This window comes from Herpailurus yagouaroundi, unplaced genomic scaffold, assembly GCF_014898765.1.
Source record: "Herpailurus yagouaroundi ecotype Mexico unplaced genomic scaffold, PumYag 166, whole genome shotgun sequence".
Classification (NCBI taxonomy): Eukaryota; Metazoa; Chordata; class Mammalia; order Carnivora; family Felidae; genus Herpailurus; species Herpailurus yagouaroundi.
In genome coordinates this window covers 22,230,555-22,253,348 of record NW_024412407.1, presented here as the reverse complement: position 1 = coordinate 22,253,348, position 22,794 = coordinate 22,230,555, and the positions used below count along the sequence as shown (strand labels likewise).

General features: G+C 35.9%; 1 protein-coding gene across 4 annotated transcripts in view; it reads right to left on the bottom strand.

Moving 5' to 3' along the window:
• ITPR2 (inositol 1,4,5-trisphosphate receptor type 2) overlaps positions 1 to 22,794 on the bottom strand; it is a 509,643-nt gene that overhangs the window by 87,225 nt on the left and 399,624 nt on the right. For all 4 annotated transcript variants that reach the window (XM_040488604.1, XM_040488605.1, XM_040488607.1 and 1 more), the window contains 3 exons: positions 22,135 to 22,260; positions 8,375 to 8,550; positions 451 to 615 (listed from right to left, as the gene is read on the bottom strand). In XM_040488604.1, the coding sequence (XP_040344538.1) occupies positions 451 to 615; positions 8,375 to 8,550; positions 22,135 to 22,260 (467 nt within the window). The remainder of the gene's footprint in view (positions 1 to 450; positions 616 to 8,374; positions 8,551 to 22,134; positions 22,261 to 22,794) is intronic.

The following is a 22,794-nucleotide window of genomic DNA, read 5'->3' as shown; positions in this document are numbered from 1 at the left end:
TTTTTTTTACTAGGTTGGCAGTTTCTCCCTCATTTTATGTATACGCCATTCTAAAGTTACAATAATATTTGTTGTTGTAAACAAAATGCAATGATTCCAGTACTATGAAAATATATCCCCATACTTTCCCCCTACACTCTGTTTGAGACTCTCTAAATGTAAAGCGAAGTAAGGATTTGGCCGAAACCAAAAGCAGCTGCTATATGAAGCCTGGGTCAAGAGGTGGGGTCGTTAGTGACTTCTCAGAGAGGAAATAAAGAATTCCACCACCTATGTGGTTTCTCAGAGGAAAAGATTAAAAATAATAATAATTCACACTTTTCCTAGGAAGTTCTAAAAATAACATAATTTGTCCTAAATGTCAGGCCCTGCTTTAAAAAAAAAAATCAAAGGAAGAGGCAGCATTGTGTATTTTTTCAGCATTGATTGTCCACACGGAGAAGTACTCACCAGGAAGCTATAGAAGAATTCATGGACAAAGAGGCCCAGCATGCAAACCAGGACATACGCCACGTGGTAGAGAAAGGCCATATCCAGGATGACCGCTCGGTAGCCTCGGGTGAAAGTGCCACGATTTCCCACAAAACTCACCAGAAACACTATTTTATTACAAAGCTACAGGGAGGAAAAGATTAGATTTTACTGTCTTATTTATCTGGAAACTCATAAAAATAGCAGTCATTGGCAAAACCTACTATTCACGAGTTCTGTGGTTTTCTTTTCTCATTTTTTTATTTGGTGATTTTTCAGCACTGCTTACAAATCTGCATGTAAACGTAATACACACAAAAGTTGTATGGTCTGCAGTTCCAGGGAAAATGAGAATGATGAAGAGCCCCAGCTGGACAATCGAGGCAGACCTGAATTTAAACCCTGGCTGTCTCACCCCTGTCGCACCCTGGCCATGCAGCTGCAGGCCTGGACTGTTTCTTCGGAAGAATTGGAGTAAAGGAACTCCCACCGCATAGACCTCTTCAGAGTATTAAACAATTCATAATGCATTTGAAACACTTAGTACAATGATGCTTTAAATACTACTCATCATATTTTCCATATTAAAAATAATATATGTAATATTTTTATTATATTGGGTATGTAACAGAAAAGTATCTTCTCTGAAAATATCCAGAAAAGATCTATCCTTGATTTTTTTAGCCTAGACTTTCTCTACTGAATATTATTTTTAAAAATTAAGCCATTAAAGGTGATTCTTGAATTTAATTTAAATACATGAAAATATAAATATACTTATGCAGTTAGATTAAAATAAATATAATTTATGCATATATTTTCTAAGCTCCATGTGAAGTAATTATTCATTAGATATTTTGGAGTGTTTATTATGCTTGGTGCTATGTATTTGTGTTTAAACTATTTAAAATTGTCTTTTGTGGTGTAACTTTGGAATATAGAAATTTACACTGAGATTCTTTGGCAATAACAGTGATCTGTGCGGTGACTTCCAAAGAACACAGTTATCGTAAACTTAGTGTCATATATTTGGTTCTGGAGTCACTGCTTTATTTATAAACTAAAGAGCCAATTCTGCCTCTTAGTCGTCATGGAAAGAATTATAGATTTCAAATTTCTGTTCTTCCAAATTGTTTCCGGAGTTCTTCAAGTTATCTGATGGCACCATATTTGTCTTTCTAGTCCAAACTTAAGTTAGGGAAAACACGTTGCTTTTTTGCAACATTGTTGACTTTAGCTATATTATATATTTAAAAAATTGCCTTATGGAATGATTTTAAATAACATAAGAAGGAGCATAACACTTTGAGGCAGAAGTGAAATTTAAGAGATGGGAAAAACCTTTTCCTTCAACTTTCTGAAGTCCAAATCAATACAGACAAAATGAGAAATGTGTTAACAGTCAAACTGAATCAATAGCATAGAAGTTCAACCTTCCCTAAAATTTCACCATGCTAATTAACTATCTTTTCAATAATCAGTATTATCAGTTCTTCCATCATCTTTTTGAGAACTTGAATAATGTCAAGCAGAAAGTTGTACTTCATTATTTTAGTATTTTATCATCGGATCTTTATTATTAAGCATTGTTACAGTATAATGGATGTCTTTATGATTATTATCCAAGAGTAAGTTTAATATTATAAAAAGTCATCATTTAAAAAACTCAGGAAATATATACAAATATATACAGGAAATATATACAAGGTGTTCAGATAAGTGTGCTATTTGACAATAAACAACCATGAAGATGGTGAAATACAGAATGTCTAGGTGAAGTAATATTCAATGTTTTACTCTTTAAATTGTTTTGAATGGCTATTTAAGTTCAAATTATTTGCCTTGATTCACCCACTATAGTTTATCAATACAAAAAAGAAATAATAAGTTCTGTAAAAAATAAAGTTAAAACCTGGAATTATGACTTTTCAGAAGGGTGGATATGTTCAAGACAAATTGTTCACATGTTGTTTCCTGATCTTTACTTCCCTAAACTGGATCATTAAAAAATGATGCAAGAAAACTATTTATAAATCTATACACTGAGGAAAAACAATACATTGAATTCAAGTTCTCAAAGCAATACACTTCAGTTCTCAAATAATGCAAAAGCCTTATTTCTGCCTAAAAAAGCCACTGATACTTTTGCATGAAAAATAAAGGTTTGCCTTCTTTGTTTACAGGTTGATTTTTATTTTCCTTGAACTTTGATCTAGAGCGTGGTGTTGATGGATATGTCCCTGTTCTCTTGACTACGTCTCAAACTAGAGTGGAGTTGATATTGGCAGTGACATCCATCTATTTCTGTGGAGATCAGAAGGAAGGAAATTGTACTTTGTTCATACCAAGGAGAAATAAGTTCATACCAAGGATGTGGGTAGGAAAGAAGTTGAACTCTGTTTTCTCCTGCACCGTGACCCTGAAATGTATACATTGTTTTTATAGAGCATTTCCATGAAAGTTGGGAATATTTATAGTAACGAAGAAATTACAAAACTTATTCTCCCTTTTCATGCCATGACTCGCTTGATGTTGTCTAACTAGTCCTTCATTTGTCAATACCGTTACCTAGGCAATCTTCGTTTCTGAGGCAAGGGTCTGTGTGGGCAATGATAAATAGAGGGAGTGCGAACTTGACAAGGTGGTTAAGAGACCAGCCCCTTCTGAATTGGTGCTGAGAAGACTCTTGAATCAGCATACTAATCTAAATGACCACAACTGTCCCACATATTTTTAACATTTTCCATCTATTCTTCAAAATTGCCTTTCACTGTACATTTTGTTGAGGATGAGGTGACTCGGGTGATGGTGAGGGAAAAGCAGGCAGTCGGGTAGGGAAACAGCATCAATGTAAGCTTTCTGTGTGGCCTTTTGAAAAATGATTTGCCAATAGGTTTTCTAAAAGCAAAAACAAAATTAATGCCCATTTGTTAATTAATGTAGAGTGAATCAAGTTCATTAATTTTAATTGGGTAAATTAATTATATAGTACAGTTCTGTTTTCATATATGCTTCATAATTCACTGATATGTCTTTGCAGGACTTTTAACAATGCAGCAGAATAGAAAGACACTGGACTAGAAGTTGGACCATCTGGGCTCCATTCTTGGCTCTGCCACAGTTGCTTTAGTAAATCTTCCTGGTCTCTGTCGGATTCTGTATACTCATTTCTAAAATGAAATGCCTGGAAGTGAATAATCCTTAAGGTGCCTCGACGGTCTAGAATTCTATGGGATGTCCTTTAAATTTTACTGTTCTATGTGATTACAGAAATTTATAGCTGCCTTTATGTTATCCTTTTTGTCTTATTTGGTTCTATGTCCCTGATCAGGAATTCTATCCCCATCTTACGTTGTGCCTAGGGGAAAACAATAACCAATTTTCAGGAATAAACTATAGCGTCCCCCCACCCCCGCTGAAAAAGGCCATCTAGTATTTATTGAAAAGTAAAATTGAATTTATTGAACTACATATTAACTACATTACTATATTTTCATCAACCATCATCCTTACTAAAACTGATGCGATTTGATTCAAAACTCTCCATTTCAATAGTGTTACAAAAAATCTCCATTTCAGTAGTGTTACATCTTACACAGGATACGGTTGTATGGTCAAAGCATAGGAAAATTTTCAGGTAGTCAATATCACCCTGGAAATCTTTTAAATTGCTGACAAAACAGTATCATAAACAAGGGTGGTGTAAACTATACTGTCTTTTAATAAATTCAACACATGCTAGTCCTTCCTCCAGCAACTAAAGCAGTTTTCTACTACTACAACTGAATATCAGAATTAGTTCTGAGCATCTAGTGACCATATTATATGAAACACAGGCTGTGTGTGTGTGTGTGTGTGTGTGTGTGTGAGAGAGAGAGAGAGAGAGAGAGAGAGAAAGAGAGAGAGACAGAGAGAGAATGCTTTGACTCAGAATATATAATTGAATTTGTATATGTTAAATGAACATATGGTGGGCTCAACATTATAGCAGTAACATGAGCCCTACCAGGAAACTATCTGCAGGTAAGTAACTGAGGGCATGACACTACTAAATTTGAACACTGTGGCTTATTGCTAATAGACAGCTCTCTGCTAAACTCCACCTGTCTCTCCTGTCTGCAAAATGGCAAGACCAAGTTTCGGCAGAAGGAAACACTTTCACCTTACAAATAACTGTAGAAAGGCAAATAATTTACAAGTGCCCTAAATAAATTACACATTTCCAGGCACTACTACAGAAGAAAATAACATTGTACATAAGAGTATTTAGACGATATTAAAAGATCTTACACAGGTATTTACTGCATTATTAGAAAAAATATCTAAAAATGTAAATAATAAAAATTAGTGGAACGGTTAAATACATTATATAGCATCCATATGACTGGGAATATTATCATTATTAGTGGTATAGAAATATTAGGTGATCCAAAATTTATAAAATGTGTGTTTATATTTACCAAAACAATATGTTAATTTCCATTACAATGTAGACAATGAGAAGTAAACTGTACTGGGTTATAAGGTATGCATTTTAAGAGAAAAACACCTGAATTTTTTGAAACATCTTAAACATTGAGAGAACCCTTGTGACAAGACAGAGAAATTAGCTGCAATCTAAACAAAACTTTGATTTTAGAAATGAGTGAAGATGATAAAAATGGAGCATCATAATAAACGGAAACTGATAATATTAAATGCCCAGAACATACATTGAGGTTTTTCCTTCCACTTGTTTCCTGTTCCAGAAAAGTGACTGTCTACATTTGCTTAACATTATGAAAGACGCTGAGTCAGAAACAAATAACTCTCTGTGAACCGAAACACAATTACTTTTATGATTATGGTACCAATGTTTTACAATTAAATAGCACTTCACATATTAGGAGCTTGATAAATGGTAGCCTTTTTTGGTATTATAGCATCACTGTTACTGCCCTGTTCTAAATCTTCACATTCATCCTTTCAACAAGTGGTGGGTGAAGACTAAGCTTTAATATCTTCATTTCACTGATGAGAAAAATTACACTCAGAGGCTTGATCTGCCTATCTCGAATTCTGATTCTCATTAAGGCATAACTGTCAGGTAGATATTTGCTTTTGTTTCTCCCTACTTCTGATACTTATAATTTTAGCACTTCTAGTTTTACCTGTTACACAATGCAAACTTTTAAGTACCAATTATGTAAATAAATATATTAAATCCTAAGTTACAAAACAGGACTGATTAATGTTTGGATTGTTTTCCTGCCTCCTGGGAAATGGTAAAGCACAGTAAGAAGCTTGTTATGTTAAAAGTTAAGGTGAATGATTATTGGCTAAAACATTTTATTAATCTGTACAGTATCAAAACTATAGATAAAACTTCTAACAATATTATCAAAATCACAATTATTCTATCCAGTTTGTTTGTTTCAAATTAAAGTTGATTATTTTCTTTGTCAAAATACCCTGAACTACCAAATTATAATATACCATTCAGGGGGTGTGCAAATGGATTTTTTTATGCCGTGAGAAATAGAAGAGTACTCACAGAATCATACAGTTAATAAGAAAGATACATTTCCATGTATTTTCTCCCCATGAAGAAATTAAAGTACAATACTTGCCTCTTATATGAATTGTCATTTCCTGTAATGAAACTATTCTCACCAAACCTTAGGCAGAAATCATCTTTTTAACCTGTCCCCAAGGGGGAAAGGAAAAATAATTCCAAATGTTTTTGGTTTCCACAATAGACATTAAAATGTTTTTCCTTATCTCTTTATATGTTCTTGAAGCTTCTGTATGGCAAGAACCACATTCTCCACTTCTTGGTGTTTTCAATGTCTATCAGATAGCAGAGGCCCAATAAATGCTTGTTTTTTTCTGGCCCAACTCTAGCTAGCTATTATTTCAACTTATCAAACTTAGATTCTCTTTCTTGAATTAATGTCTTATTGAAGACCAGCTGCCATTTTATGAATATTATTTGCTTCTTCAAATAATCTGGCTCAAAATTGAATGTATTTTTTTCAAATAATAAGCCAGACTTCCTTAATTCAAGTTTTCTAATAGATTTAGAAAATTTTATTTTTTTTTAATTTTTTTAATGTTTATTTATTTTTGAGAGAGAAAGACAGAGCATGAGTGGGGAAGGGGCAGAGAGAGAGAGAGAGAGAGAGGGAGACACAGAATCCAAAGCAGGCTCCAGGCTCTGAGCTGTCAGCAGAGAGCCCGGCGTGGGGCTCGAACTCAGAAACGGTGGAGATCATGACCTGAGCCAAAATCGGTCGCTCAATTGACTGAGCCACCAAAGCACCCCAATTTAGAAAATTTTAGATAAATCCATGAAGATTCTTCAATTAGCTTGGTTGGCAATATTGCAAAATTAGCTTATTTTCAAAACATTCAAAGTACAAGTTCAGTTCAAGTAAATAATTTTTGAATGTTTAAGTAGTAGGCATGAAGTGGGAGAAAAATGGAGTTGGGAATGAGGGAGTGAGGAGGGCAGGATTATACCATGAACATGACAACCCCTGCCCTCAAAAAGCTTAGGAATTGTATATTTGGTACTTGACAGAATTCTTCACTGATAGATCTCTTTGCATGTACAGTAAACTTCCCTTTATTGACAGTGATTGAGGAATAACTGGTAATTTGGTTGCCTGAATGTTCTAACTGGGACCTGTCATATATACCATGTTGAACCTTCAAAGAAGTGTAATATGCTAATGGTCAGAAACACAGACTTGGTCATTCTATCTCAGCTTTATAATTCTCAAAAGTTTGGTTGACTATTTCATTTATTCATTCTCAGTAAATACTTGCCATGTATTTTATGTACAAGGCACTGTAAATGTAGAAGAATACAAAGATAATTTTTCACTCATTCATTCACTCACTCATTAGTTAATTCATTAAAGAAATATTTGTTAGTACCAATGACAATCCAAGACACTGAATGGTCAATCATTATCCATAAGAAATGTATAATGTAGTAGGGGAGATAAGTCATTTATGCAGATACCAGAATATAGGACATTATGTTAGAAACACAGTACAAGATATAGACAGTGCTTCAGGTATTCAGCAGACATATTAGCAATATACTAATTGAACATTTTTTCTTTCATTAACCTGAGGATTTGCCCTTTTCTTAATATTCCTTTATAGCTATACCATGTAGAAAGCTGTCTAATCCCTTTAAAATTTTATCTCTTGAGTACAATTATTGCTATTTGTATATGCTAATATACACATATATATACATATATAATATATATGCTAATGTATACAATATGCTAATAATTGTATACATTAATGCTATACATATTGCTATACAATAGTACTCTGGCTTACTTATTCTAAACCTACCTAACAGAGGTTTTGAAATGTGCTCCTTTGTTCTAATATTTTAAAATTTAGTGAAAAAAATATTAATTTCATCTGTGTCTTTCACAAGTTTATAGGTTTTGTTCACACAAAAAGAGACCAATTTCGTATTTTCTCATATAGCAATCCTTTTTTCTTTGATCATTTTATAAAAGGTACTTCTAAAATTCTACCAAATATAATTTAATCTTTCTTGGGTGATTTAGAAGTCACTTTAGGATGTTAACAGTGGCTCAGAAGCATTTTTGTCAATAGCTTTGGGTATAGAAGGCATTAAAACTGGATTGGATTAAATTGATTGCAGAACTGGGTCACGCCTCAAATGCCACCTTCTTAAATATATCAAATTTTTACTTGGCATTTTTTTCTCCTCAAAATTAAGAATGTACAAATTAAACTCTCATTAATTTGGATTCACAACACATAAGAATTTACTATGCATACATGAGTTAAAATATATAGTTACACTTTTATAGTTAGTACATTTTTAATTAATTTATAATAGGACAAAGCTAAGTAAAGTACTTACATTAGCTGCACCAAGAAGTATTAATGTAGGCCCAAGACCTATTGTATATATTGATCTGAGCATTACTGACACAAGAAATGGCCGAATACCCACAGGCTTGGGGAAGAAAAACAGCATCGATGTGCAGATTGCAACTGCTATCCAAAGTAGAACTGAGAACAACGGGGAAAGCGTACCTGTAAAATGTGGAAGAAGTTTATTTTTACTGAGGACAAAAGTAGAAAATGTAAAACTCTTTGCCACTCCACCTTATATAACAACAGCAAGTCAAGCCATAAGACACCGAATTTCATAACAACCCACTCTACACACTATATATTTAGAGGCAATGTCTCTGAACACATCCCTCATTATTACACATCCAGAAAGTTTGTGATTATTTTCAGGATGTTTAAATACTCCCTAGTTAATGTTCCTTCCATTAAGTCAGAGAATTGTTCATCTTTCTCTCCTATGAGAGTTATCGGTTAAATGCTTCTTCTGCTAGATGTAGCTCACTTGGGAACCTTAATTCAAAATTTAGGATTAATGACTATTAAGTGTGCAGCTACATCATGTGAAACCAAGTATTTTTTTCACTGAACTCATACCTTGCTTTCTTCTATTGTCATGAAGCTTCTATATTATAGATTCTTCTAAAGAATTCAGAATGTAAAATATCCAGTCTTTAGCGGCACCTGGGTGGCTGAGTCGGTTAAGCATCCAACTTCAGCTCAGATCATAATCTCATGGTTCGTGGGTTTGAGCCCCGTGTCGGGGTCTGTTCTGACAGCTCAGAGCCTGGCGTCTGCTTCAGATTCTGTGTCTCCTTCTTTCTCTGTCCCTCCCCTGCTCACACTCTGTCTCTCTCTCTCTCTCTCAAAAAATAAACATTAAAAAAAAAAAGAATGTAAAATATCCAGTCTTTAATAAAATAGACATAAGCTTTAACTGTTAACACATACATGTGTATATATGTGTACGAATGTGTATATGTGTGTATGAGTGTATGTTCTGAGACGCAACTCAAGTTCTAAAAAGATGGTGAGCTATTTAAAGCCTCAGAAAACAAAAGTGGCCAAACACTTAAAAAAATGAATGCCATTACAAACAAAATTTCTTTAGAAATTACCCAAAACAAGTTTAAAAAATATATTTCCTTTTTAAAAAAGTATAATTCATTGATATTTGTACTCACTATGTGGATTCGAGGAATCCCTGGGTGAAGGTTGGGGGTGCTGGATTTGCAGAAGTAAAGTAAGGGGCTACATTCTTGGGCTGATTAGATCAGCTGTAGGACCTCAAACACGGGTCTATTGGCTAATGAAGTCACAGGGGAAACAACAAAATGGAGATTTTCCACTAGTTATTTCTTTTGGCCAGTTTCATTATTTATAAAATTCACTTCTACATGCAAAACACCACAAGTGCTTTGGTGTGTAGAGTTTCTGTATTATCACTGACACCCTGGGATTATTTGAATTCCTTCAATGAATTCTGTGTAAGCCTTTAGTTCATAGTGAGTGCTAATAGATCAAAAATAGGTAGGAAGAGTCTGTTAGGCGTTAAAAAACAAAACAAAACAAGTCGGGAAGTAAACAGCATTAGCTGTTTTTTTTTTTCTTCAGTGTTTATTATATATCATGTTGCCTCAAACAAACAGTGATGAAAGAAATTTGGGAAGAGAGAGCTGATCTAAGCTCCTCACCATATTTATGATCTGATTACATGACTTTGAAGATGGGGAAAGAAGAGGGGATACAATTCTCTGGAAATTAGCCTAATTCCCATCTTCTGGCAATGCTAACAAAATGGGCACCCAATTCATGTTGATTACTATGTTGGCTGATTCACACTTTATGTCTACCAAAACATAGCCTGACCACCAACAACCCTAGCTTCACAGATCTCAAAGATCCATGGAGACCATAGCGCCTTCAACTTTCTCTCATTCTTATTTGGACTCTGTCAGAATGTTAGCTTTGTAAGAGTGATCTCTGGGCCTATCACAAATGTGGCATGCAGCAATGAGTAAATATTCATTGATTAAATGAATAAACAAAAACATAATCTGTGAGCTCATTTTGAGTCCATAACTAAGTCTCTGGTTAAAAATTTGCTAGTTGTGGAGCTTCACTCTTAAGTTTACTAAAACTGCCAATATCTATGTTCATTTAACAACATTCAGCCAGTCACTGGACTCTTCAGTATAATTCACAAGCAGTGGCTTGGTGCAACATTCTTATTTTATTATTTTTAAATGTTTATTTATTTATTTTTGAGAGAGAGAGAGAGAGAGACAGAGAGACAGAGAGACAGAGAGACAGAGAGACAGAGAGAGGGAGATAGACAATCCCAAGCAGGCTCCACATTGTTAGTGCAGAGCCCAAACCAGGGCTTAAACTCATGAACCATGACATCATGACCTGAGCAGAAATCAATAGTTGTACGCTTAACTGAGCCACACAGGCACCCCATGACATTCTTATTTTAAAAATCCTAGTGTTGACACTAATAGTTACACTGCTCATTGTTATTAATGCCTGATAGGCTAAACACATCTTGACTATTCTTTCCTAGACAGTATCTGGCCTGCCAAGATTTCCCCTAGACTAAATAAGAAATTATTGTGTGTTTTTTTAAGTTTGTTTGTTTGTTTGTTTGTTTTGAGAGAGAGACAGCGAGAGCAAGAAGCACATGCCTATGAGTGGGAGAGGGGAAGAGACAGAGGAAGAGAGAGAATCCCAAGCAGGCTCCACGCTGTCAGCATGAACCCAATGCAGGGCCTCGATCCCACAAACCAAACTGTGAGATCATGACCTAAGCCCAAATCAAGAGTCAACATTTAATTGCCTGAGCCACCCAGGAGCCCTGATTAAACAAGAAATTGTAACCATGCACTTAAAACTGGACATTTGACCACCAAAAGACTGCTAGAACTGATACATGAATTCCGCAAAGTTGCAGGGTGCAAAATCAACAAACAGATATGAGTTGCATTTTTATATACCAATAATGAAGCAACAGAATGAGAAAGAAACTGGTCCCATTCACAACGGCACCAAGAGCCATAAAATACCTAGGAATAAACCTAACCAAAGATGCAAAAGATCTGTATGTTGAAAACTATAGAAAGTTTATGAAGGAAATTGAAGAAGATACAAAGAAATGGAAAAACATTCCATGCTCATGGATTGGAAGAATAAATATTGTTAAAATGTCAATACTACCCAAAGCAATCTACACACTCAATGCAATCCCAATCAAAATTGCACCAGCATTCTTCTCGAAGCTAGAACAAGCAATCCTAAAATTTGTATGGAACCACAAAAGACACCGAATAGCCAAAGTAATACTGAAGAAAACCGAAGTGGGGGCATCACAATCCCAGACTTTGGCCTCTACTACAAAGCTTTAATCATCAAGACAGTATGGTATTGGCACAAAAACAGACACATTGACCAATGGAATAGAATAGAAAACCTGGAATCGGATCCCCAAATGTATGGCCAACTAATCTTTGACAAAGCAGGAAAGAGTATCCAATGGAAAAAAAGACAGTCTCTTTAGGAAATGATGCTGGGAGAACTGGACAGCAACATGTAGAAGAATGAAACTAGGGGCGCCTGGGTGGCTCAGTCGGTTAAGTGTCCAACTTCGGCTCAGGTCATGGTCTCACAGTTCGTGAGTTCGAGCCCCGCATCGGGCTCTGTGCTGACAGCTCGGAGCCTGGAGCCTGCTTCACATTCTGTGTCTCCCTCTCTCTCTGCCCCTTCCCTGCTCATGCTCTGTCTCTCTCTGTCTCAAAAATAAATAAACATTAAAAAAAATTAAAAAAAAAAAAGAATGAAACTAGACCACTTTCTTATACCATACACAAAAAGAAACTCAAAACGAATGAAAGACTTCAATGTGAGACAGGAAACCATCAAAGCACTAGAGGAGAAAGCAGGCAACAACCTCTTTGTCCTCAGCCACAGCAATTTCTTACTTCACACATCTCTAAAGGCATTAAAAGCAAAAATGAACTATTGGGACCTCATGAAGATAAAAAGCTGCTGCACTGCAAAGGAAATAATCAACAAAACTAAAAGGCAACCAATGGAATGGGAAAAGATATTTGCAAATGACATATCAGATAAAGGGCTAGTATCCAAAATCTATAAAGAACTCACTGAACTCTACACCCAAAAAACAAATAATCCAGTGACGAAATGAGCAGAAGACATGAATAGACATTTTTCCAAAGAAGACATCCAGATGGCCAACAGACACATGAAACGATACTCAACGTCACTCATCATCAGGGAAAGACAAATCAAAGCCTCACTGAGATACCACCTCACACTGGTCAGAGTGGCTAAAATGAACAACTCAGGAAACCATAGATGCTGGCGAGGATATGGAGAAATGGGAACCCTCTTGCACTGTTTGTGGGAATGCAAACTGGTGCAGCTGCTCTGGAAAACAGTGTGGAGATTCCTCAAAAAAAATTAAAAATAGAACTACCCTATGACCCAGCAATAGCAGTACTAGGAATTTACACAAGGGATACAGGACTGCTGATGCATAGGGGCACTTGCACCCCAATGTTTATAGCAGCACTTTCAACAACAGCCAAATTATGGAAAGAGCCTAAATGTCCATCAACTGATGAATGGATAAAGAAGATGTGATTTATGTATACAATGGAATACTACTTGGCAATGAGAAAGAATGAAATCATGCCATTTGCAGCAACATGGATGGAACTGGACGGTATTATGCTGAGTGAAGTAAGTCAGTCAGAGAAAGACAGATATATGTTTTCGCTCCTATGTGGATCTTGAGAAACTTAACAGAAGGCCATGGGGCAAGGGAAGGGGAAAAAAATAGTTACAAACAGAGAGGGAGGGAGGCAAACCATGAGACTCTTAAATACAGAGAACAAACCAAGGGTTATGGGGAGTGGGGGAGAGGGGAAAATGGATGATGGGCATTGAGGAGGTCACTTGTTGGGATGAGCACTGGGTGTCATATGTAAGCCAATTTGACAATAAATTATATTTAAAAAAACTGGGCATTTGATCCCTTTGTAGAAAGAACTCAAAGAGCATCTAATGTAGTACCTTGCACATAGTTTAATGCTAGATACATATTTGTGAAGTTAATAAACTTAAAAGTTACTTAAAATGGCAGTATCGCCAATTGTCAATAGGTGCAATCATATTCTGTAAGAATGGTCACATTGGCCTCAGGCTGAAGATTTAATGCAAAAATAGTAATAAATTTATTTTTTTTTTTAATTTTTTTTTCAACATTTATTTATTTTTGGGACAGAGAGAGACAGAGCATGAATGGGGGAGGGGCAGAGAGAGAGGGAGACACAGAATCAGAAACCGGCTCCAGGCTCTGAGCCATCAGCCCAGAGCCCGACGCGGGGCTCGAACTCACGGACCGCGAGATCGTGACCTGGCTGAAGTCGGACGCTTAACCGACTGCGCCACCCAGGCGCCCCAAAAATAGTAATAAATTTAAACTCTGACAAAGTACAGTACAAATTGTCAAAGAGAGTTTTTACCCACTAAACGTGGGAGGGGTGACTTCTTAATATTTTATATTTGTATAAATTTTCTATTATAAGCATTGTTACTTTAATAATGGAATTTTTTTAAAAATTCACTCTACATATTTTTAAGTCTTAAAAAGTACGAAGTTTGTCCTTTATGGGAGAAAATTCAAACAGCAAACTTGGCGACCTCAATTCAATTCACATAATGGGAGTATCTTATCCACTTCATAGTAACTCGTTTATAGCTTACTGTACAGAACATGCTGCTTCTTACCTCAAGTCTCTCTCCATTTCTCTGCCTTCCATGTAACCTCCTAAGACTTTCCTGTTTCTCCCACCTCATTCCAGCTAAAGTAGACATCCAGCCATAAATCCATGGGTGGTCTTCACTATTGTGCCTTATTCATTTCTTCGTCCCTTAATTAGACCATAAACTCCTTGAGGGCAAGGACAGCTTTACCAACCTCCGTGTCTTTAGGGCCTAGTACAGTGCCTGGCATATAGACACACTTCATCAATGGTTGCTATTAAATTGAATGAATTAAAATCACCTTGAAGAACTTAACTTTCTTTAACACAAAGCACTGGAGGGAAAAACAAATTGCACTCTAAATTTGAAACTGATTTAGGAAAAAAAACATGTTCTCTGGATATAAGAAATTCCCATAGCAGCAATTTTCTCCACTAATTAGTCTGCCTTTTCCAAACTGGGCAGGGGCAGTTGGCATGGCAAATGTTCAGCTTCTGGATGGACATCTAGGATCTTCTCTAGCACCAACAGCTGCAGCCATAACCTCATTACTCAACTCTGGGCACAAGTTTCCTTTTTAGAGAGGCATATGTTAAATAAATAAACCAATCAACCAAACAAAGAAGCCAAAACCAAAACCAATAGCCATACAAATAAACCTTGCATTCCTGAATAAATGTAAACTGAGCTCACCCTTCCTAAACCTGGCATCAGTCATCTATGATTCCTGGTGGAAATGACCAATCAAAATCAATCCATACCATTGGGAAAAGTCAGGGGGAAAAAAGGGCTTCCTCTCCAAAAATGGTAGAGGAAATGAGAGAAAAAACCCAAAATATTTAGAATGGCATAAAAAGCGACCTGTGTTAACTTCTTTTTGTTTTTACATCTAACAAAGTTTCCTACAGCCCAGTTACCAAGTTGAATCGTGTGGGACAGAGGAGAGCGGTCAAGTGGAGCTGCCTTCAAGAGCTCACAGCTTCATGCTGAGAGGTCCTCCATTTCCCAAGGGTAAGAAATGTTTATCCCAAGACACAGGACCTTTCAGTTGCCCAAAGAGGCCTTCCTCAGCAACTCCTCACTGTTCGGGAGGAGATAGATCAAAGCTAGTCCATTGTCTCTCCAGTCAGAAGCCACACATTCCTGTCAGGTTCCCTCCACATAACCAGGAAAGGTAGTGACAGGATTGTTACTGCACTGAATTAGCCAGAGAAGGGAAAATATAATTGGTTCAGAGGAAAGAACACTAGGCAACATTTGAGAATCTGCCTCTGTTCTCAGAACATGCCTAAGATTAACACTCAGATCAGGGTTTCAGTCTCCTGCTTGGCACCATAGCTTAACCTGCAGTCTCTTGAGAATGCCCAAAGCCTTGTTTCCTATCACCTTAGACTGCAAACCAGTCTAGGGAAGCCTATGGGAAAGTAGCATTTAATTAAAGGGGAGAAAAAAAGTATTTCTTTGTTTCAATGTTTGAAGATTTTTGTTATTGTTTTCACTTGTTCCTGAATCCAATCTGATCCTCAACCAAATGTATAGCAATATAGTGTTACTCTAAAGTGTTACCCATCAAAAAAATTGCCATAGTTTTTATAGTTGAATAAATAAAAACTACTGCATAATATTCCCCCAAACAAACAAACAAACAAAAAAATTCAAACTGAGCTCTTCAAAGCCTGGCAATGAAAGGCAATGATCTACAGCAGGATTTGGGGAGAGAGTGCACTAAGCTGATCCCCTGAGAATCACCTTCCCCTTAAGTACCTCCCTTTAATTACTTCTTTTATATTTATTCTATTTATTTTATTCTCAAAAAATTTTTCAAGAAAGAAAGTACACATGCACATGGGGAAGGGGCAGCAGGCAAGGGGGGAGAGAGAGAATCTTAAGAAGTAGGGCTCTATCTCAGGAACCATGAGATCATGACCAGAGCCGAAATCAAGAGTTGGCTGCTTAACTCACTGGGCCACCCAGGTGACCCTTCTGTTAATTATTATACACCACCACTATGGTTGAAGGGAGACAATGCTCTCTCAGTTAATATTACAATCCAACAGTACACTAGATATATAAACACCAGTAATTCCCAGTTCATGTGTGATCAGGCTGGAAAACATGGTTGGAGAAAGCTTACACAGCCCATTGCCTCTGTCAGCATCCCTGTCCTCACTGCCACAGTGGCCACAATGACTCTGGAACAGCCTGTAGTAGGGTGTGGGGTTGGGAAAAGTGGCTCATTATGACCAAAGCCTTTTTTTTTTTTTTTTTGGCCCAGGATTTCCCAGGTGATTTCACGATCAATGTCTATACCCAGAATCCAGGGACTTTAGAGTTGGACAGAATCCTCATATTTATTTTTTCTTTTTTTACTTTTCATTCCAAAACACTTTCAGATTTATATAACAGCTGCAAATATAATGCAAAATTACTATATCCCCCTCACGTGGATTCCATCTTACATAACCATATTACAGTCATGAATATCAAGAAATTAATGCAATACACCATTTTTTATTTTTATTTATCTTTTCTTTTTTAAATTGAAGTATAATTAACATGCAGTGTTATATTAGTTCCAGGTGAACAATGAAATGATTTAACAATTCTATACATTTTTCAGTGCTTATCGAGATAAATGTCCTCTTAATTCTTTTTCTCTATTTCACTCATTCCCCACCCACCTCCTCTCTGGAAGCCACCAGTTTATTCTCAGTATTTAAGAGTCTTTTTGTCTGTTTTTTTCTTTGTTTGTTCACTTATTTTGTTTCTCAAATTCCACAGATGAGTGAAATTATACTGTATTTGTCTTTTTCTGACTGACTTATTTCACTTAACCATTCATTTTTGGATAAACATGGGTTCACTTCCATATCTTGGCTATTGTAAATAATGCTATAATAAACATAGGGATGCCCATATCTTTTTAAATTAGTATGTTCATTTTCTCAGGATAAATACTCAGTAGTTGAATTATTCTATTTTAACCCTATTTTTAACTTTTTGAGGAACCTCCATACTATTTTCCACAGTGACTGCACCAGTTTGCATTCCCACCAACAGCGCACAAAGGTTCCTTTATCTCCACATCGTCACCAACACTTGCTACTTCTTATTGTTTTGATTTTAGCCATTCTGACCTGTGTAAGGTGATATCTAATTGTGGTTTTAATTTGCATTTCCCTGATGATGAGTGATGTTGAGCATCTTTTCATATGTCTGCTGGCCATCTATATGTCTTCTTTGGAAAATTGTCTACTCAGGTGCTCTGTCCATTTTTTAATTGATTTTTTGGGGGGGAGTGTTGAATTGCTTATATACCTTGATAATATAAATCAATATGTTTTGAGTTTTTGAATACATTTATTAAGGGATATTAACCCTTTATCGGATATCTGCAAATATCTTCTCCCATTCAGTAGGTTGCCTTTTGGTTTTGTTGATGGTTTCCTTTTGCTGTGAAAAAGCTTTTTATTTTGGAGTAGTCTCAATAGTTTAATTTTGCTTTTGTTTCCCTTGCCTGAGGAGACAGATCTAGAAAAATATCTCTGTGGCTGATGTCAAAAAGATTGCTGTCTATGTTTTCTTCTAGGACTGTTACAGTTTCAGGTCTCACATTTAGATCTTTAATCCATCTTGAGTTTATTTTTGTGACAGCGTAAGGAAGTGGTGTGTAGTTTCATTCTTCTGCATGTGGCTGTCCAGTTTTCCGAGCACCGTTTGTTGAAGAGACTATCTTTTTCCCATTGCATATTCTTGTCTCCTTTGTCAAAGATTAATTGACCATGAATGCAAGGGTTTATTTCTAGGCTCTCTATTCCGTTCCACTGATGTATGTGTCTTTTTGTGTGTGTATGTGCTAGACCATACTGTTTTGATTATACATCTTTGTAGTATAATAGAAATCTGGGATTGTGATGCCTCCAGCTTTGCGCGGCTTTGGATATTCCACCACTTTCGTCGTCCTATAAAATTTTAGGATTATTTGTTCTAGTTCTGTAAAACATGATGTTGGTCTTTTGATAGGGATTGCATTAAATCTGTAGATTGCTTTGGGTAGTATGGACATTTTAACAATATTGGTTCTTTCAGTCTGTGAGCATGGAGTATCTTTCCATTTCTTTGTGTCATTTCCAGTTTCTTTCATCAGTGTTTTATATTGTTCAGAGTACAGGTCTTTCACCTCCTTGGTTAAGTTTATTCCTAGGTACTTTATTATGATATATCACTTTTATCTAATCTATAGGCCTTATTCAAAATTTATCAGTTGCCCAATTAGTATTCTTTATCTGGACCAGGATCACATATTATATCAGTTGTCATATCTCTTTAGTCTCTATTAATTTGAAACGTTCCTCTATCTTTATCTTTCATAAGCTTAAAGATTACTAACCAATTATTTTGAAGAATGTCCCTAATTTGGGGTTTGTCTAAAATTTCCTCAGTTTATGTATTTTTGGCTAATACTGCCATGTCCTTGTCAGTGGATCATATCAAGAGGTACTTGTTATTGACATCTCATTACTGGTGACATTAACGCTGATCATTTGAAGTGATTTCTCCAAATTAAAGTTATTCTTTCTCCTCTCGTAATGAATAAGTATGTTGGGGTAAAACACTTTGAGACTATGTCAATATCCTGTGTCTCATTATGCGTTTTTATCTAATATTCACCTGTGAATTTTAGCATCCATTAAATGTAGTACTAATATTTAATTGATGATTCTTACTACGGTATTGTTTGCCAAATGGTGATATTCTAAATGGTGATATTCTATATCCATCATTCCTTCTACATTTATTTTTAATTTTTCTTTTAATGTTTTTTTTTAAAGTTTATTTTGAAAGACAGAGAACAAAGCAAAAATGGGGCGGGGACAGAGAGAGAGGGAGAGAGATTTCCAAGCAGGCTCCGCACTGTCATCACAGAACCCAACACAGAGCTTGAACGCACAAACCACGAGATCATGACCTGAGTCAAAATCAAGAGTCGGAAGCTTAACCGACTGAGCCACCCAGGTGTCCCTCCTTCTACTTTTATTAATTGGAATACTATTGTAAGGAGGAGCTTTCTTTTCTCATGATCCATATAGACTCCTAGATTCTCATTTTATTCCATGGGTTATTATGTATTATTGTCAATATATTTTTTTTCCTCAAAATTTCTGCAGATGTGGTCACTGGGAAGCTTTGCAAGTTGGATCTTGTGTTCTTTGACATGTCTCCATCATTTTCATGTACTTTGTGGAAGGAATGTTAATGCTTAACTAATCCACCTTTAAATCACCTCCAAGTGCTCTTGGCAAGTAGTCACCCAAACTATGTCTGACAAAATCCAGCATTAGAGAACTTGCATGTCCAGCACAGGATTATCCTTCTCCAGACAGTTCTGATGTCCAAGTACGCTTCTCAGTTTTGACTTTGTTTTCTCAGTCTTCCTAGCTACTCATAGTGTACAACTGAAGGCTAAAGACTGAGCTAATCCTGACCAAAATTTTAACTTTATTCATAGAATTATAATTAAGTAACTCATCCAGAACTGTAATTAGGTTAGCCAAACATGACCTTGGGATTCCATATTGCCAAAATGGCAGCTCATGCCTTCTCTTCTCTCTTAGCATCAGTGCCCCTCACTCGACACGGACACCTAAGATTGAGCCTCCACCTTGGTTACTAGTATTAACTATTACCCAGTCCTTTTGGAAGAGTAAAATCTGCATCTTCACATGATGATGAGGCACCATGTTTTTCAGTCGTGTTTTTGTTAGTCCTATTTCTTTCTGACGCTGAAGCCTTACTCCAAACTGTACTATACGTGTGGTTTCAAGCGCTTGCTCAATGACCAGCTGCATCAGCAATACCTTGGGAGCTTGTTAAAAAATACATATTTATGGACTCCTCTCCTGAATTATTGGGCAAATCTTCTTAAGCCTCAGATCTTCATCCATAAAGATGAAGTGCTTGCTTTATAGGATTGTCAGGAAGAGTCAATGAAATTATGTATGTGAAGTGTTTAGCATTCTGCTTGACGGAAGCTAAATAGTAAACAACATCAGCTGCTATTATTATTATATAAATATTACTGCTATAACTGTTACTAGGCAAGTATCAAAAATGTATCAGATATTTTACTTTCTCCTGAATGAGTAAAAAATAGATGTCTAGAGGGGTGGCATTGCCCATTACCATTATATTTCATGTACAATAGGTGGCAGCAGAGGCTATATACATTGGCTCTAGTGGTCAAGTAAGGGATATCATAGAATGGAACTCAGAAAAAATAATCTTCTATATGAAGATTTGTCATCTTCCTGTTATCTATATGCTCCCAACCCAATTATCTATGTAGAAAAGTCCTGGATTGGAAACAAAGGAGTTAACTTTCTACTAAGGTCTACCATTTTTTAGCCTCTCTGGGATTCCATCTCTTTATCTGTCAAATGAGGACTTGATATCAGAGGATTTCCAGAATTGCTTCCATATCTAAGACCTTATGCTTCTATTAACTGAGAGTCTACAACCTACTCTCAACGTTCTGTGTGCAGATGATACCAATTTATCATTTCATGCTGGACTTCTCTTCTTACAAGAGTTACATTCTTCTCTGCCAAGAGGGCTGTCATCACTAAATAAGACTAAACAGTGAAAAGAAAGCTGTTTCCACTTCCTGGTGTATTTGCAACTTCCCACAACGGATGGCCAAATATTTGCTATGTTTTCTATTTCACTCCTCACCCATCTGTTCCACTGTTGAGTATTCTTCTTTCAGTACAAGCATGCCTTCTAAAATATCAAACTTTTTTAAAAGGCATTCAAATTATACCTAAAGGTTTGGATTTTGATGTCTATTAACTGTAAGAGAGCTTTGAAATAGCAAATTAGTCCTGGATTCTCATTTCCCTTCATGCTCACTTTCAGTTCATCTGAAATCGGCTTAAATACCTGTTGCTCTCATTGTACTATTATTTTCACTGGGCTTCCCTTTGTTGTACTAATATTTAACAACAGTGACATCAACAACAACTAAGCTTCATGGAATGCTTGCCAGGTACTGTTCCAAATGCTTTACCTATATAGCATCTCATTCAATTCTTACAATAATTCTATGAACAGGTGAAATATAAAAGCACTTTGTGGTTCTTGTTTGTTAATGTTTCTCATCTTTTCCTTCAAACCATTCTCTCCACACACATTTCAGAGCTATTTACCGAATGTATCCAAAGCCTGCAACATATTTTCCCATGCGCTTTGCCAGACTTAAACAAAACTTACTTTCCACAGTCCCACCCTTCAGCATATTCCACTTCTATTTCCCATTTCATGTAAAATGAGATATCTCTTATCTTTGCTTTTGTAAAACTTCATTTATTGTTAGTTAAATAATATTAATTTTAGTCAGTCATCATATAGACAAGTCTTAGATTGGAAACAAGAATTAGCTTCTAATCTGAGAATGTGAGATATTCTCTATGATCATATTCTGCTCTATGCTGTACATTAAAAAAAATTTTTTTCAGAGTCCATGTGTGTTCACTATCGAAAACTAAAACAAAACAAAAAGCAAGGAAGAGGGCAAATTACAAATTCCACTATTTAAGGTAATCGTAATGGATATTTTTGCAGAAACCTCTCATTTTCCCATATATTTATATAATTAAGATGATACCATATTAAAAATGCTTTCAGTAAGACTAATCAGGTAGAAATAATAATTCTTTTTCATTGCTTTGTTTGCCAGTCTAGCATACCTCTAATAGCTCTTCTGTATATGAGGTTTTGGAAAACTAACATTTCTATTGACCATTGTTTTCTGCCTAATCTACTTACCACCATTGTCTACTTCCAATGAATACAGAAAAGTTTATGCAACAAGAATTAACTTATTATTATTTTGAAGCTCTAAATAGTTAAGGGATGTATTTTTAAGAGTAGTATTTTTAGAACTTTGAAATATTTATCATTTAAAGAAAGACAAGCACTTGCCTTCATCTCCATCATCCCCAAATGGGTAGAAGAGAGCAACAGCTAAATTGATGAACACAGCCAAGTTGAAGGAAATGCTCCCCCACAGGGATATGTGCCTTGAGAACCAGAACAGGGCAGGGTTACCTAGTGAGCAAAAAGTGTGATGGGACAAAACGGAAGAATTAATTTTGATCTCAACACAAGAACCCTACTGAAACAACATTTTACTAAATTGTGTTTTTGTAAAGTAGTATAAAAGCACATTTAAATAAACATCAAAAATGACTTATTTAAGAAAGTTTATAATCAGTACCATAAGGGAGTTTTCTATTTGATTCCTTCTTTATTCTTCAGCCAATTTATACCCAAGCCATTATAAAGGTGTGGGTAATTTTGCAATTGCTAAACATGGTCAGAAAAGGTGATTCTGTAATAATTCCCTCTGACACATCCCTAAAGCAGTTTGGGGAAAGACAGTTAGTGGATGCCTGGGGCCCCCCTTAACAGAACAGTATGTATCACTTTGTAAGTCAGTAATATTGATTAATTGGTCCCACTCCCATGCCTTACAGTCAAAAGAAGAAGAAGAAGAAGAAGAAGAAGAAGAAGAAGAAGAAGAAAAGAAGAGAAGAGAAAAGAAAAGAAAAGAAAAGAAAAGAAAAGAAAAGAAAAGAAAAG